At 41.1% G+C, this 17790-nt stretch overlaps 1 protein-coding gene across 2 annotated transcripts in view; it reads right to left on the bottom strand.

The window, feature by feature from the left end:
• dennd5a (DENN/MADD domain containing 5A) overlaps positions 1–17790 on the bottom strand; it is a 257488-nt gene that overhangs the window by 103576 nt on the left and 136122 nt on the right. For both annotated transcript variants that reach the window (XM_072592284.1, XM_072592285.1), the window contains one exon: positions 5822–6056. In XM_072592284.1, coding sequence (XP_072448385.1) covers positions 5822–6056 — 235 coding nt within the window. The remainder of the gene's footprint in view (positions 1–5821; positions 6057–17790) is intronic.

Below are 17790 nucleotides of genomic sequence, written 5' to 3'. Positions count from 1 at the left end.
GGGGAATAGAGACAATGTTTGGTAATTATAGACCCGGGAGCCTTACTTCAGATGTGGGTAAAGTGTTGGCAAGGATTATAAGAGATAGAATTTATAATTATTTATAAAGGAATAATTTGATTAGGGATAATCAAAACGGTTTTGTGAAGGGTAAGTCATGACTCACAAACCTTACTGAGCTCTTTGAAAAGGTGACCAAACAGGTGGATAAGGGTAAAGTGGGTGATGTGGTGTGTATGGATTTCAGTAAGCGTTTGATAAGGTTTCCCATGGTAGGACATTGCAGAAAATATGGAGGCATGGGATTGAAGGTGATTTCGCATTTTGGATCTGAAATTGGCCAGCTGTAAGAAGACAGGGGGTAGTGGTTGATGGAAAGTGTTCATCCTGGAGTTCAGTTACTAGTTGTGTGCCGCAAGGATCTGTTTTGGAGCCATTGCTGTTTGTCATTTTTATAAATCACCTGGATGAGGGCATAGAAGGATGGGTTAGTAATTTTGCGGATGACACCAAGGTCGGTGGAGTTGTGGATAGTGCCGAAGGATGTTGCAGGTAACAGAGGGATATAGATAAGCTGCAGAGCTGGACTGAGAGGTGGCAAATTGAGTTTAATGCAGAAAAGTGAGAGGTGATTCACTTTGGAAGGGGTAACAGGAATACGGAGTACTGGCTAATGGTAAGATTCTTGGTAGTGTGGATGAGCAGAAGATCTCGTTATCTACATGCATAGATCCCTGAAAGTTGCTACCCAAGTTGATAGGTTTGTTAAGAAGGCATATGGTGTGTTAGCTTTTATTGGTAGAGGGAATGTGTTTCGGAGCCATGAGGTCATGTTGCAGACGTACAAAACACTGATGGGGCCGCACTTGGAGTATTGCGTACAGTTCTGGTCACCGCATCATAGGAAAGATGTGGAAGCATTGGAGATTTACCAGTATGTTGCCTGGTATTCGAGGGAAGGTCTTATGAGGAAAGGCTGAGGGACATGAGGCTATTTTTGTTACAGAGAAGAAGGTTGAGAGGTGACTTAATAGAGACATTCAAGATGATCAGAAGATTAAATAGGGTGGACAGTGAGAGCCTTTTACCTCTCAGCACCTTCTTGGCAGCTGTAACACTGTATCCTGTGCTCTGTTGTGTTACCCTGATGCACATGTACAGTATGATCTGCCTATAAAGCATTTAAGACAGCACTTTTCACAGTACCACGGTACACGTGACAGAAATAAATCAAATCATCTCAGTATCCTCCTAAGGTCTCTAAGCATCACAAATGCCAATCTTCAGTCAATTCCATTCACTCCATGTAACATCACGAAACAGCTGAAGCATCAGATATTGTAAAGTGCCATGACAACATCCTGACAATAATACAGAAAGACTCAGCTCCATAATTAGCTGTGCCCCTAACCATATTGTTCTTCCAGCTCCTAACTAGCATCTACTCTGCAATATGGGAAATTACCCAGGTATGACGTGACCACAATAAGCAGGATTATTAACTACCAATTAATTACCACCCCAGTCTATTTTCAATCATCAGCCAAGTGATGGAATTGATCATCAACAGTACTATTTCAGCAGCACTTGTTCAGTAATATGTACTTTTTAAAATCAAACTGTTCAGATATGTTATCACACATCTCTGGTGCAGGTGGCTCAGTTTTGATTCCACTAAGGCCACTCAGCTTCTGATGATTACTGCCTTGGTCCAAATATGAACAAGTGCACCATACTCCTGAGAAGAGAGACTGCCCTTGATGTCAAGGCAACGGTTGACAAAGTATGGCATTAAAAATCCCTTCCTTAGAGAACTGCAGTCAAAGGAAAACAGGAAGAATATTCTCCACAGGAGTCAAACCCAGTACAAAGAGACCAGTTGTAGTTGTTGGAGATAAATCTCCCAATCCTGTGTCATTACCAAAGAAATTCCTCAGAAGAGTGTCCCAGACCCAGCAATTTTTAGCTGCTTTATCAATTATCTTTCTCCCATCATACTGTTAGAGATGGGAATAGTCACATATGCTTGCATGCGGTCCATAGGAACAAGACATGGGACAACAACCAGGCTTGGGTTCAGAAATGTTAAGTAGTATTCACACCATATACCATACACGCACCAGCCAATAACTATGTCAAACAAGACAGAATCCTATCAACTCCCCTCATCATCCGCACACATTACCATCACTGAACCTCTTGCTTTTGGCATTCTGGGGTGACCATTTACAAGAAACTGGAGTTGCTATATAAATACTGTGGCTACACAAGTTCAGAGGCTATCACGCTATGGCTAATAATTCATCACCAAACTCCCCAAAGCTTATCCTTCACTTGCAAGGCATAAGTAAGAATTGTGATAGAATGGTCTCCATTTGCCTGGAGGACTACATTCCAACAACACTCAAAATGACTTAAACCGTACAGGACAAAGCATGGCTAATTAAATGTTACCCCTCCACTACTTCTAACATTCACTGTGTTTATCACTGATACATGGTGGCAACAGAGTGTACCATTTACAAGAGTGCTGCAACTTATCCAGGCTTCTTCAACAGCAGATTCCACATCTCCAATCTCGACCAACTAGGAGGAAAGAGCAACAGACACAGGGCAACACCACCAACTGCAAGTTCCCCTCCAAGCCACAACCATCTTGAGTTTGATATCACCACTCCTTCACTATTGTTGGGTCAAAATACTGCTGTGGGTGGACCTATAAACCTATATACTATTGCAGTTCATGAAAGCAGCTCAGGCTCACCTATATAGGGCAATTAGGGATGGTCAATAAAGGCTGAATAAGACACAGCTCTGCCATCCTGAGAACAAATCATACAAGCAGTAAGCTCTTATGAGTAGTTTCAATAATAGGTCCTAAGCCATTTGCTCACTGTGCAAGATTCACAATGAAAGCTTTCATATTGAATAATGGCTACCCTGACAGAGTATTGTTTACTGTGCAATGGGCATACTCACCAAGCAAAAGGCTGCTTTTTTTGGAAAGGTTAGGTATATCAAAACATTGAGCAACAGGTAAATTTAACTGTTTGAAGCTGCTACTATGCAGTAGCAACATGCCTGGTATTTTCCATCGACAAGATGCTGTCACCAAGCCAAAATGACATTTGCTGTTTATGCAAATAAATAACATGGTAAATAAATTTTATGCAGATATAACTAGGTACATCAGTTGTACATTTGATCTGGTGGATTGTATCGTACAGCTTGTACCTTTGGCTGTATGAAATAGACAGAATATTGACCATACTCAACCAGTCTGATTACAAAATTCATCATTATATGTAATTCCCTGATTGTCTAGAAATTGTTATCCAATCCCAAGTGTACTAAGATCATTAGACCTTTCCAGGACAAAGAAAAATATCCAGACGTTACTTTTTTTTAAAAAGTTAGACGAGACTGCTGGGACAAAATTTGCGTTCTCCGTGGAAATAGCTCAACCAGAATCAACTGGCCAACCAACTCGCAGATTTTCTTGCATGCAATATAAATTGTTGCTGCCTTTGTGATTTACTATTCTTGCATGTGTCCTGATAAGTGCAGGATGAACAGCTTCAACAGCACATTACATTTTTCAACAATACTTGTTACCTTAAGCAACTATTTATTAAGTTTGAAGTTGCTGTTGGAGTTGTTGGTGAAGAGCCTGGCTTTGCTGTTGATGGCTTGTGTTGTGGGTACCTACTCTCTACAAATGCTAAAGAGCAGTTGATCACAAAGACCTTGTCCAGGGTTGTTCTTCCCCAGCATAATGGGATCCAATTACAGGCTTGGAGATTGGCTTTAAGAATGTCATTCTTTTACATTGTAGGAACCGACCTAGGGTGTGGATTCTCATGCTCAACTGACTACAGAATACCATCTCATAGTGTGCAGGAACACTACATACACAACAATATGGCCAACTTAGCAAGGTTGAACTCAAATAAATGCTCTCATACCAATCAACTTCCTACAAAAACATTGGTATTAGAGATATTGTTCTGTTATTTGATGTTGCAGATCGATCTGAAGCATCAAAAGTGGAATACTTCCAGTTACTCTATTTGATCCAGTAGGTTGTTAATGCCTCACAGCAATACATGTGTTCAGGGAACCACTGCTTAGGAATTTTAACCTTTGGTTTTTAGACAAGTCCATTCTCTCTTCAAAGCCTGCTTTTGCCAGACAATGAGTCATTTTAACATCTCATGTGGAATTTTTGATGAAATAATCAAAAATAGCAAAACTCCTAAACTGAGTTGAGGTGGTGTACTATTCATTGGGATCTTGTAGTTTGGAGAAAGAATTTAAATTTTACAAATTCTCTCTTTCTAAACTTACTGCATGGCTCAAGATTTCTGAGGTTGAGACAAAGCAGTCAACAAGCAACTATATGCTGTTCAGTGTGCTAGATACTATAGTCTTCAGCAAACAAGAGTCCAATTAGTAGCTCCTCTGTGATCGTGTGTGAGCTCTGAGCCTTTGCAAGTTGAATAGGTTGCAGTCTGTCCCAAATTAAAATGTGCTGACCGAAGTTGAGATCTTTGAATATGCATAAAATGGCTGAAAAAATAGATGGCAAACAGATCTGCTTCTATTATGCAGCATTACTTCATGTCATTGATGACAGGAAAAGCATCTGATGATACATCTGTGAGTATCACACTCCATGCATGCTATCGAGATGAGTAGATGACCTGATTTTCATTTCAGAACAACACTTATTTGTACACTAAACAAAAGCAAAATACTGTGAACACCAGAAATCTGAAATAAAAACAGGAAGTGCTGGGAAATTGCTCAGGTCTGCTAACATCTGTGCAGACAAACAGACTGTTAATTTCTTTCCACAGTTGCTGCTGGGCTTGCCAAGTTTGTTTATGTTTGGACAGCATTTTCCATAGGCAACTGGAACTACTTTACTTGCAATGGATTCAACCTTGATTTTGATTTTAAAAGCCACACAACTGAAAAAAAAACAATTCACTCTAAACCCACTCAGTTCCGAAGAAGGCCATATCAGGCTCAAAATGTTAACTTTGCTTCATCCCCACAAATGCTGCTGGACTTGCTGACTTTCTTCAGAATTTTCTGTTTTCATTTCAATATGAATTCAAGCTTTTTTTTCAATCTGAACCTTACTGCTAAGGCAATATTTGCTGTCCAGCTGAGTTGGTGAGATCCACTAGTTTAACACTGTCAGCCTAGATGACCACTGATGTGAGAAATGGCAAAATATATATTGTTACTCTCCTAAGATTTTTCTTGGGGAAGAGTGGGAGGATATTTACTGTGCATACTTCCACAATAATGTGGTCAAGTGTGCTTGAGGCACAGTAGTGTGCAAAACAGTTAACGTTCCATTCCCCCAGACCAACATCTCTTGGCTTATCAAACAAAACAATTTGAGGGGAAAACAAATGTTTTTAAAAATATGAATATTTCCCTTGATTCACATCTTTACATAATGCAGTTTATCATCAGGAAGATGAGGAGCTATCCATATTCAACTCACAGAATGCACTTGGAGCAAAAGAATATAGATACCCATTTCCTCTGGTTTTGACAATGTTTGAGCAAAATTAGAAATTGCAGTGGATCAAACTCAGGAAAATTTCAGTATTAGTCAAATTTAGCTATCCAGGTAAATGGATCTCAACATGTTTTGGTAATCTATATTTAGAGTACCTTGGCTAAAAGCAAGTATCTTTCACCCAGTTATTCCTGTGGTCAAATGCAAGCGAAACAAAAAATGGTTCACTGAGAAAAGAAACGAAATGGAATTCAAACATTGGGTACCATATGGTCTCCTTACCTGCTGCATCTATGGTAGTACACTTCTGATACATTGATGTACGGAGCGTTGGCGTTCTAACATTCAAAGTTCTGATTTTGTCAACTCGGGCATCAAATACCTTTAAGATTTGGTCTTTGTCATCATCATCATGGCACATTATTTTGTTGTCAATGAATGAAGCAAACATTTGTGTTTCAAGGAATCTGGACAGGAATGGCAGGTAAGGTTCAGGCTGGTCTGAAAGGAAAGAAGCCTGTGAAGAAAGAACAGGAGAATGACTCAACAAAAGACAACAGTTTAACATCGAAGCAACGAGATGCCTAATGATATAAATTTGGTCTGGAGTTACACAATGTACTTATAATACAACATGCACCAAAGTAAGTACTTCTGTAGTGATGCTACATCTGAATACTTGAATGTGTTACCTCATTGTTATAGGTAGCATCAATTCCTGGGGAGTAAAAGAAGAAAATTAATTTGGGCACTGTTTTCTGGCATAATGGAATTTTTATCAGTAACTTTAATGCAACCAAGTGTTGTACATAGGGAATTAAGATCAAGCACAGTATTCAAGCAGAGATAGATGCAGGGAATAAATTGGGGGGGGTGGGTGAGGGGGTGGGGAACCCTATATTAAAAGGGATGTAGTGCAGTGGGTCTCAGAAAGGGTAGAGATTGGGCCAAAATATTTGGCATTAGTGTTATATGAATGGATAGTAAAGATGTAGACAGAAGAACCACAAGGGATAGACAGGATCTTGATTTAGTACCTCACTCAAAAAGGAACACTTCCAAAAATGCAGTACTCCAAAAGTTTGTCATAAAATTGACAGCCTTGACTTATGAAGTTGCTGAAGTATGGCTTGAATCCATATCCTTCTGATGCAATGTGTTGTCACTGAGTCAAGGCTGCCACTTTAATTTAGGTGAGCTTTTTATTTTAAAACATACAAAAGAAAAGATAAAGAGAGGCATTATTAAGGGTATAATTCTAAAACTGAAGCAAGTAAAGTAAGAAATGCTTCAGGGTGGCAGGGAGGGTTGGGCGGTAAATCTGCACAAGTTGAAGGCATCAGAGCAAGATGAGAAAACACTTAAGAATGCCTGTAGGATGCTGATAAGATATAATTAAAAATTGTACAAAAAAACTGATTTGATATCAAATTGGATTACAGCATCAAAGCTGAGCCTTGCACTTGAGGAAGGATGTAATGATTTTAGAGAGGGTGCAGAAAAGATTCCAAAGAATGTTTCCAGTGATGAAGGGCTTCAGATGTACAGAGCTGAGGTTGTTCTCCTCAGTAACTGAAAGAATATTAGATTTTAAAAGTTTAACAGGAGATCAAAGGTCAGAAATAAAGGAGCAGAAACATTTTGGAGAATCAAAAACTGCAAAACGGGGATAGATCATAAAGCACCAGCGTTTAAAGAGTGACATCAGTGTGACATAGTTGGAAAGGTGACACAGGAAGGAAGGTTTTAGATTCTTGCTGTAGGTTTTGGGGTAGGAAGAGACCTGTACAAGCTGATGAGTTACATTAAGTTGCATTTAAACAGATCAGGGACCAACATCCTGTAAGGGTGTTGGCTAGTGCTATTGGTGGCAATGGGATGTGAATATTTAAAACTAACTTGTCAGGGTTTGAGAACCAAGATTTACCATGAGAAGGGAAAAATATGATGCTCAGAGAATTTGGAGAGACAGGCAACACTGGAAAAAGAAAAAGGAAGGTATTAAATGTGGTCAATCTCAAATGTGAGGCCCCACATAAGAGGTTAGTATACAAAATTAGAGCGTATGGGTTTAGGGAATATAAACAGTCATGGGCGGAGAACTGGTTAATAGTCAAAAGACAGAAGAAGGAATAAATGGATCACTTTCAACTTGGAAAGATATGATTAGTGGGACATCCGAAGAGTCAATGCTTGACACTAGTTATTCAATGATTTGGGATGAAATGTCATTTTCCAAGTTAACGGATGACACAAATCAAGGTGGAAGTGAGATGTACAGTATGGAAACAGACCCTTCAGTCCAACTTATCCATGCCAACCAGATATCTAGTCCATTTGCCAGCATTTGGCCCATTTACCTCCAAACCCTTCCTATTCATATATCAATCCAATACCTTTTAAATGTTGTAATTATACTACCCTTCACCACTTCCTCTGGCAGCTTATTCCATGCATGCACCACCTTCTGCATGAAGAAGTTGCTCCTTAGCTCCCATTTAAATCTTTCCCCTCTCACCTTAAACCTATACTTTCTAGTTTTGGCCTCTCCCAACTTGGGAAAAAGACCTTATCTATTGACCCTATCATACCCCTCATAGTTTTAAAAATCTCTGTAAAGTCACCCCTCAGCCTTCGACGCTCCAGGGAAAACAGCCCCAGCCTACTCACCCTCTCCCTACAGCTCAAACCCTCCAACCCTGGCAACATCCTTGTAAATCTTTTCTGAACCCTTTCAAGTTTCACAACATCTTTCTTGCAGCAGGGAGACCAGAATTGCATACAGTATTCCAAAAGTAACCTACCCAATGTCCTGTACAGCCACAACATGACCTCTTAACTCCTTTATTCAGTGTACTGACCAATAAAGGAAAGCATACTAGACGCCTTCTTCAATATCCTATCCGAGACTCGACTTTCAAGGAACTATGAACCTGCTCCCCAAGGTCGTTTTGTTCAGCAATACTCCCCAGGACCTTACCATTAAGTGTATACGTCCTGCCCTGATTTGCCTTTCCAAAATGCAGCACTTCACATTTATCTAAATTAAATTCCATCTACCCCTTCTCGGCCCATTGGCCCATCAGATCAAGATCCCATTGTATTCTAAGATAACATTTTTTGCTGTCCACTATACCTGCAAATTTGGGGACATCTGCAAACTTAATACCATACCTCCTATGTTCACATCTAAATCATTTATATAAATGAAGAAAAGCAGTGGAGACAGTACCAATCTTTGTGGCACACGAATGGTCACCGGTGTCCAGTCTGAAAAGCAGCCCTTCACAACAATCCTCTGTCTTTTACCTTCAAGCCAGTTCTGTATTCAAATGGCTAGTTCGAATTGTATTCTACGTGATCTAACCTTGCTAACCAGTCTGCCATGAGGATTCTTATCAAATGCCTTACTGAAGTCCATATAGAACACATCCACCACTCTGCCCTCATCAATCCACTTCATTATTTCTTCAAAAATGTCAATCAAGTTAGTGAGTCACAATTTCCCACACTCAAAGCCACATTGACTATCCCTAATCAGTCCTTGCTTTTCCAAATACAGGTAAATCCTGTCCCTCAAGAGTTCCTCCAACACCACCAATGTCAGGCTCATTGGTCAACAGTTCCCTGGCTTTTCCTTACCACTTTGCTTAAATAGTGATAGCACATTAACCAAGTTCCAGTCTTCCAGCACCTCACCTTTGGCTATCGATGATACAAATATCTCAGCAAGGGGCCTAGCAATCATTTCCCTAGCTTCCCGCAAAGTTTTTGGGCACACTTAATCAGGTCCTGGAATCTATCCACCTTTGTGCATTTTAAGACATCCAGCACCACCTCCTTGGTAACATGGACATTTTTCAAGATGATGTCATTTATTTCCCCATATTCTACACCTTTCATATCCTTCTCCACTGTAAACACTGATACAAAATACTCATTTAGTGTCTCCCCATCTCCTGCGGCTCCATGTATACGTGGCCTTGCTGATCTTTAATGGGTCTTATTCTTTCCCTAGCCCTAGTTACTCTTTTGCCCTTAAATGTATTTGTAGAATCCCTTTGGATTCTCCTTAACCCTATTTGCAAGAGCTATCTCATGTCCCCTTTCTCCACTCCTGATTTCCCTCTTAAGTATATTCCATCTGCCTTTAGGATTCACTTGATTTCTGCTGTCTATACCTGACATATGCTTCCTGCTTTTCCTTGACCAAAACCTCAATTTCTCTAGTCATCTAACATTCCCTATACCTAAGAACCTTACCCTTCACCCTAACAGGAACATTATGCCTCTGGGCTGTCATTATCTCATTTTTGAAGGCTTCCCATTTTTAATCCGTTTACCTGCAAATATCTGTCCCCATTTAACTTTTGAAAATTTTTGCCTAATACCATCAAAATTGGTCTTCCTCCAATTTAGAAATCTATCTTTTAGATCTGGTCCAACCTATTCCATCACTATTTTAAAACTAATAGAATTATGGTAGTTGGCCCCAAAGTGCTCCCCCACTGACACTTCAGTCACTTGCCCTGCCTTATTTCCCAACAGTAGATCAAATTTTGCATCTTCTCTAGTAGGTACATCCACATACTGAATCAGAAGTTTTCTTGTAGACCCTTAACAGATTCATTTCCATCTAAGCCCTTAACACTTTGGCAGTCCCAATCTATGTTTGGTATGTTAAAATCCCCTGCCATGACTACCCTATTATTCTTACAGATAATGGAGATCTCCTTTACACATTTGTATCTCAGTTTCTTGCTGACTACTGGTAGTGGTGGTGGTTGGTGGGGGTTGGGGGAGGTGTTGCTTATACTTCAATCCCACAAGATGATCATCCATTTCTCATTTCTCATTTCCATGCAAATAATTTCCCTGAATGTATTCCCAGGAATATCCTCCCTAAGTACAGCTGTAATGTTATCCCTAATCAAAAATGCCACTCTCCCTCTTCTTGTGCATCCCCCACCTCCTTTCTCTCCTTCCCATGGCATCTATATCCTGGAACATTAAGCTGCCAGTCCTGTCCATCCCTGAGCCATGTCTCTGTAATTGCTATGATTGTTGTGAGAAGATACTTCATGAAAATTTGGAGATGCTAAGCACTTGAGCAAAATATGGCAAATGGAATATCATGTGAGTCATAGATGTTTAGAACATGGATAAAGGCCCTTCGGCCCATTGAGTCTGAGCCAGTCAAAAGCAAGCATCTAATTACTGAAATCTCTACCACTCTTTATATGGCATTGCAAGAGCAAATTTTTTCACAGGAGGGTGATAAGTGTCTGGAACATGCTGCTAGAGATAGTGGTGGATTGTGAGGACAATGATATCATTTTAAAAACATTTGGAGACACATACATGGATGGGCTAGCTATGGAGAGATATGGTTCAAACACAGCCAAATGGGACTAGTTTAATTGTGAAAATTGGGCTGCATGAACAAGTTGGGCTGAAGGGCCTCTTTTCATACTATAAACCTCGATGACTCTCCCTCAACTTCTCCCTTCATCTGAAGCTTGGTGACTCTCATGTTGAACAACCACCAGTCATCTCTCCTAATGAAAGCAGGTCTATGGTTCAGTAGAATTATGGCTGTTCACCATGTATTCCCTTGCCTTGTTTATTCTGCATCACCTTAACATTGACAGGATTCAATTCCATTTATCTCTGACCATCACGTTTATATCCTTTTGTAATCTGAGGCTATTTTCCTCATTATTTATCATTCCACCAATTTTTGTATCATCCATGAACTTACCAATTGATCCTCCTACTTTCAAGTCGAAATCATTTACGTATGTATCACAAACAGCAAGGATCCTAACACTGATCCTTGTGGAACCCCACTGAATACAGACTGCCACTAAAAAAAAACATCTATAGGCCAGTTGCTAATCACACATAAAAATAGCATTTGTGAACTCAAATAACCTGAGCTCCAGCCACTGGCTTGGGCTGTTTGGAACTGGTTCATCTCAGAGGAAAACAAGGGAAATGACATAAGGTATAAATTCCTGCTTGGTGTAAGAGTGTGAGGTAATGCTAACGGTGTCCTTGGGCCAGAGCCTATAATGCCACAGGCTTAGCAGATGAGCCAGAACCAATGAGATTAGATTAGATTCCCTATAGAATGGAAACAGGCCCTTCATCCCAATAAGTCCACAATGACCATCTGAAGAGTAACCACCCAGACCCATTCCCCTACATTTACCCCTGACTAATGTACCTAACACTACTGGCAATTTAGCATGTCCAATCCACCTGACCTGCACATCTTTGGAATGTGGGAGGATACAAGAGCACCCGGAGGAAACCCATGTAAACATGGGGAGAATGTGCAAACTCCCCATAGATTGTCGCCCAAGAATCAAACCCGTATACCTGGCACTGTGAAGCAGCAGTGCTAACCAGTGAGCCAGCGTGCTGCCTGTTTAGTGGCATAAAGTACAATTAAGACATTGTAGTTCAGGAAGAGAAGGACAAAGTATAAAAATGAAGGATTTAGGGCAAGTAGCCAGTGGAAACTCTGGAGATCAACATTTGCTGAAGTGGAGAACCCTACTCTGGAAGTGGAGAGACTACATCAAGGACATGAAAGATTGCCTGGCTAGTGTGAACTCATATTCTTGAGTATAAGCTTTTATTTTATGTGACTGTTCAGGGAATATCTAAGAAACCTAGTGGATAGGTGCAGAGATTTTAGTTTTGTATGAATTACATGCCTGCTTTTAACCTTTTCTTAACCAAATGATGTCAATGAATGTCTGTTTTAACTAAATAAAGTTAGTTGATACAGATTTGGCTCTTTTCCCCTTTGCTCTAAGCCAGTAACAGTCTTCAAGGGTGGTAACCAAGCAACACATCCTTCGACTACCACCTTCTACTTCTTGCCACTCAGTCAATTCTGAACTGAGTTAGCCAAATTTCCTTAGATACCATAGACGCTGACCTTCGCTATTTATCACCCATCTAAATTGTCAAACGCCTTGCTGAAGTAGAAGTAAGCTACATCAAATGCATTCTCATCTACACACCTGGTCACCTCTTTCAAAAAATTCAATCAAGTTAATCAGATATGACCTCCCCTAGTGAGGTGTCCAAAATGTTGGAGAAATGGTTATGCATAGTGTTAGGTACATTAGTCAGGGGGAATGGGTCTGGGTGGGTTACTCTTCGAAGAGTCGGTGTGGACCTGTTGGGCTGAAGGGCCTGTTTCCATACTATAAGAAACCTAATCTACTCTAAGCAGAAGTACTGAGTACTTAGACTCATAGAGATGTACAGCACGGAATCAGACCCTTCGGTCCAACTCGTCCATGCTGACCAGCTATCCCATCTGCCAGCACCTGGTCTATAATCCCTCCAAACCCTTCCTATTCATATACCCATTCAAATGTCTTTTAAATGTTGCAATTGTACTAGTCTCCACCACTTCCTCTGGCAGCTCATTCCATACATGTACCACCCTCTGTGTGAAAAGGTTGCCCCTTAGGTCTCTTTTATATCTTTCCCCCCTCACACTAAACCTATGCCCTCTAGTTTTAGACTCCCCCACCCCAGGGAAAAGACTTTGTTTATTTATCCTATCCCATGCCCCTCATGATTTTGTAAATGTCTATAAGATTACCCCTTAGCCTCCGACGCTCCAGGGAAAATAGCCGCAGAAGTGTGGTGTCCAAATAGACTTTGGTGCCCTTGTGTTGAGTCATTAAAAACTAGCAGGCAAGTACAACATTTGATCTTAATTGCAAATGTTATGTTGACCTTCATTGCAAAGGGATTTGAATACAGAAATGGAGATATCTTGCTGCAAGTGCATAAAGCCTTGGTGAGACCATGCTTGGAGCTTGGTGTTTAGTTTGGTCTTCCTATCTAAGGGAGTGCAATGAGATTCATCAGACAGATTCCTGGAATGGCAGAATTGTTTTGAGTTCAAACTGAGGAATGTGGGCCTGTACTGTCTAGAGTTCCAAAGAATAATAGGTGGCTGTGTTGAAACTTACAAAATCCTGAGAAGATCTGACAAGGTGGATGTAGAAAGGATGTTTACCCAGCTTATTAGTTTAGAACCAGGGCACTAACTCAGAATAAGAAGTAGGCCAATGAAGATAGAGATGAGCAGGAACATCTGCACTCATAGGATAGTGAACCTTTAGAATTCTCTATCCCAGATGGCTACAGAAGCTTAACATTGAGCACACTCAAGACAGTGATTGATAGATTTCTGGAGACAAAATATATCAAAGGACATAGAAATAGCACAGGAAAGTGTGATTGAGATATTGTTGATCAGCTACGATCGAATTTAGTGGCCCAACATCCGCAATAGGCTGAATGGTCTATTCTTGTGCCTACATTCCTATTTAGAGCTGATAAGATTTAGAGCATTTCGTCACTCAGAGGATGGCGAATCTTTGGAATTCCTTGTTCAAGAGACTTTTGGAGATTCAGTCAGTTATTCAGTACATTCAAGATTGTGACTGACAGATTTCTACTTAAAAACAGCGTTAGGTGAAGGGGTAAATGTAGGGGAATGGGTCTGGGTGGGTTGCTCTTCGGAGGGTCGGTGTGGACTTGTTGGGCCGAAGGGCCTGTTTCCGCACTGTAAGTAATCTAACCTAATCTAATCTAAAAAAAATCAAGAGATACAGGGATAATGCAAGAAAACGTTATTGTAGATCAGCCATGGTCTCTCTAAATGATGTAGCAGGCTTGAAGGAATAAATTACCTGTTCCTGCTCCAATTTTTTAATGTTCTAATTAATGCAATAAGATCTAAATTACGCTTACAGTGAATATATTTAAACGTGTGAAGCTTATAAACAAAGCAGGTGAGCAGATGGCAGACAATAACATGGGAATATGATATTGCAGTTATATCAGGTATGAAACTCAAAAAGGGAAGAACTGGGCATTAAGTATTCAAGAATAAAATTGTTCAGAATATAAAAGGAATTAAAGAGAGGTGAAGGGATGGCAGGTTGACACCACCCTGTAGCTGAACACTAACTCCCCCTCCCACTCCACCAAAGACACGCAGATTCTGGGCCTCCTGCATCGTCAAACCCTAACCACCTGACGCCTGGAAGAAGAATGTCTCATCTTCTGTCTTGGATCCTGCAACCACACAGGATAAATGCAGATTTCACCAGCTTCCCCATTTCCCCTCCCCTGAACCTATCCCAGCGCCCCACCGCCCCCCCCCCCCCAAAACCCCGTACGCACCCGCCCCCTCTTCGGGGCAGCTGGACTGGACACTAACAACAAGACTGCTACAATTGTCGCTGTGGGTTAAGTCTCCAAATAGCGCGTACTAGAACTCCAGGGAAAGTGCGGGAAGAGACAGAGAGGGCGGGCAGTCAGTCATTTGGAGATAGTGCCTGTTTAATCACTGGAAACAAAAGACACGATCACTATTGGAAACACGTCTTTGATGCAATATTTCCATCAGGACCTCCAGATCTCCTTCAGATATTCAATTTTTGGATAATTGATATTAGGATAATCGAGGTTCCTCTGTAAATATTGTCAGTCATGGTTTGGACATACTGTGACACACCGTGTTGCTGTGTTAGTCAGAATGTCAGTGAACCATTAAGAGACATGCTCATTACTTTGTCATAGCATGTGGACCTGAGGTTATAAAGGTCACAGATACCATCTTAACTCCGGTTACTTGAAGCTTGACATGTTATTGAAAGCCTACTACTCCTTGTAATCGAAAAGCCTAATATTAGCTTAAACAGTGATGTGCTTGTGAATATCATATTTGTACATATTAGTTATCTCTAATAAATATTGAATTCTTTAAAACCACGTTATTCTTGTCCAGTTTCTTAGGTTGAAAGGGGATAACATTAGCATTGCTTATAAGTACAATGTGCTGATATCCATTAGTGTGCTAAAGGTGTTCTGCAGAACTGAAATGCATTACCAGTCCTGAAAATTATATTTTAATCTAATTTCACAAGTTTCTTTTGATGTTTATTTCAGTGTCCCTTTAAGGGATGTTAATTAGTTCATTAGTTTAATCCTTCTTAGATTTCTCAAATGAGAATAAAAGAGACACTAGGATTGGGCGATCCAAGATGGCGGCGATCTAATAGGTCTGCCCTGCTGAGCTCTGCACCATAACCCATGCAAGGTGGTGCTTTTACCCTCCCTTTATTAGTTATTTTGGCAAAAATTGGCGATTTTACGTCCCAAAAAACTTTGTTCGCCAAAACTAAGGGAAAAGGACCACACGGATCACAACAAACAGGGCATTCCCCTGCAGCAACAGACACGTCTACAGCCGCAGTGTCGACCTCCATGGACAATTCTTTGGACCTACTTGTGCAACAGAGCCTGGTCTCGGAGTTCGTGAAACTCCGAGAGAAGATCAATTCAGCAATGGAGGAGAACGGATCAGGCTGGAACTGATCTCAGCCATGCTGCAAAAGCATTAGTAGGAGATCCAGCGTCTCAGGTAGCATGTGGAGGAGGTGGAGCAGTGGACCGGTGCTTCAGAGACCACGGCAGAATTCTCAGTGGTTTGAGTCCAGGCCCTGGAGCAGCAGGTACAGTCCTTAGAGGAGCAGGTTGACAACCTCAAAAATCATCTTATTGGGCTGCCGGAACGGGAGGAAGAAACCCATCTAGTCAGCTTTCTGAAGTAATGGCTCCTACAGTTCTTAACACTAGAAGTCAAGGCGGGCCCAGTGCGAGTCGAGTGGGCCCACCAGGTTGCAGTGTGCAAGTCTGGATGGGACCAGTGTCCTCGCCCGGTCATAGTGCGACTACAGCACTATAGAGATAAGCAAATGGTGTTGGCTGCTGTCAGAGCACTGGGGAAGGATCCACAGGTCCTGATCTACAAGGGGTCAAAATTACATTTTTCAAGACTTTTCTGTGGTTTTGATCCACAAGAGGAAGACCTTCAATGAAGTAAAGAAGAGACTGAGAGACTTGAATATTCAGTATTCTGTAAGGTACAATTTTGATTTGTCAGTACAGTCAAAGTACTTCCTGGACACTATAAAATAGACTGGTTGGTTCAAGAAATATGGACAATAGTGTTTCCTTTGTTTCTCTGTTGTCTACATTGTTTACCTGATTTTGTTCTTTTAATATATGGGGTCCTTTTTTCTCTTTTTTCTCCACTCCCATTGTCATTATTCCCCTGCCTTTTTCCCCTTTTTCTCTGTCTTGGTTTGGGATGGGGTTGTTTGGGGGGCTGGGGTTTTAAAATCAGTAATGATTTGGGTCAGGTTGAATGCCCACTTTTAATTTTCTTGTTATAAGCTACATGCATTCTTTACTTCGTTTTGCCTGGGTTTGGAGCATGGCTTCAACTAGAAGGAGCCATGGAGGTGTCAGTAGGTAGTGTGTGTGCCCCCTGTGGGCAAGGGGGAAAGTCTCCTCCTATTTGTTTCATATGTTGGTTCATTATAGGAATAGTTTTTAGAAGCTTTGCATTGACAGTTTTTGTAGTGGTATTTTCTAGTTTACACAAATATTTTACTGTTTCCATTCGGCACATTATGAGTGGGGGGTCTTCCTCTCGGGGGATCATGGGCTGTTTCAAATGGTTATGGCTAATTGTTTGTTTAAATGGTGCACCTGGAATATGAAGGGGAGTCATTCATCAATTAAGAGAAAGAAGATACTTTAGAGTCTTAGAAAAGAAAGGGTTGATGTTGCCCTGTTGCAAGATTAGATTAGGTTCCCTACAGTGTGGAAGCAGGCCCGTCGGCCCAACAGGTCCACACCAACCCTCTGAAGAGTAACCCACCCAGACCCATTTCCCTCTGACTAATGCACCTAACACCATGGGCAATTTAGTTTGGCCAATTCACCTGTCCTGCACATCTTTGGATTGTGGGAGGAAACCGGAGCAGCCGGAGGAAACCCACGCAGACAAGGGCAGAATGGGTAAACTCCACATAAGCAGCATTTAAGGTTACAGAAAGGAGGGTTTGGCTGGATGTTTTTCTCATCTTTTAATTCTAAAAGCAGGAGAGCAGCTATACTCATTCAGAAGAATCTTCTATTTCAGCTGTTAGGCTAAATTAAGGACAAATATGGGTGGTTTGTGATCCTCAAAGGTTTAATACGAGGAGTACGGGATTTTGAATGTTTATTGCCCCCCGGCACACCTCCTCAAATTTTTCCAGGTTGATGGGCCTTGGAGCGCACCACCAGATTATAGAGGGAGACTTCATTCGTCTTATAGACCCTGAGATATTCAGGATGCTCAGGGGTATTGC

This window comes from Chiloscyllium punctatum, chromosome 22, assembly GCF_047496795.1.
Source record: "Chiloscyllium punctatum isolate Juve2018m chromosome 22, sChiPun1.3, whole genome shotgun sequence".
Lineage (NCBI taxonomy): Eukaryota > Metazoa > Chordata > Chondrichthyes > Orectolobiformes > Hemiscylliidae > Chiloscyllium > Chiloscyllium punctatum.
The sequence above is the reverse complement of the archived record's forward strand: the minus strand, read 5'-3'. Positions and strand labels throughout refer to the sequence as shown.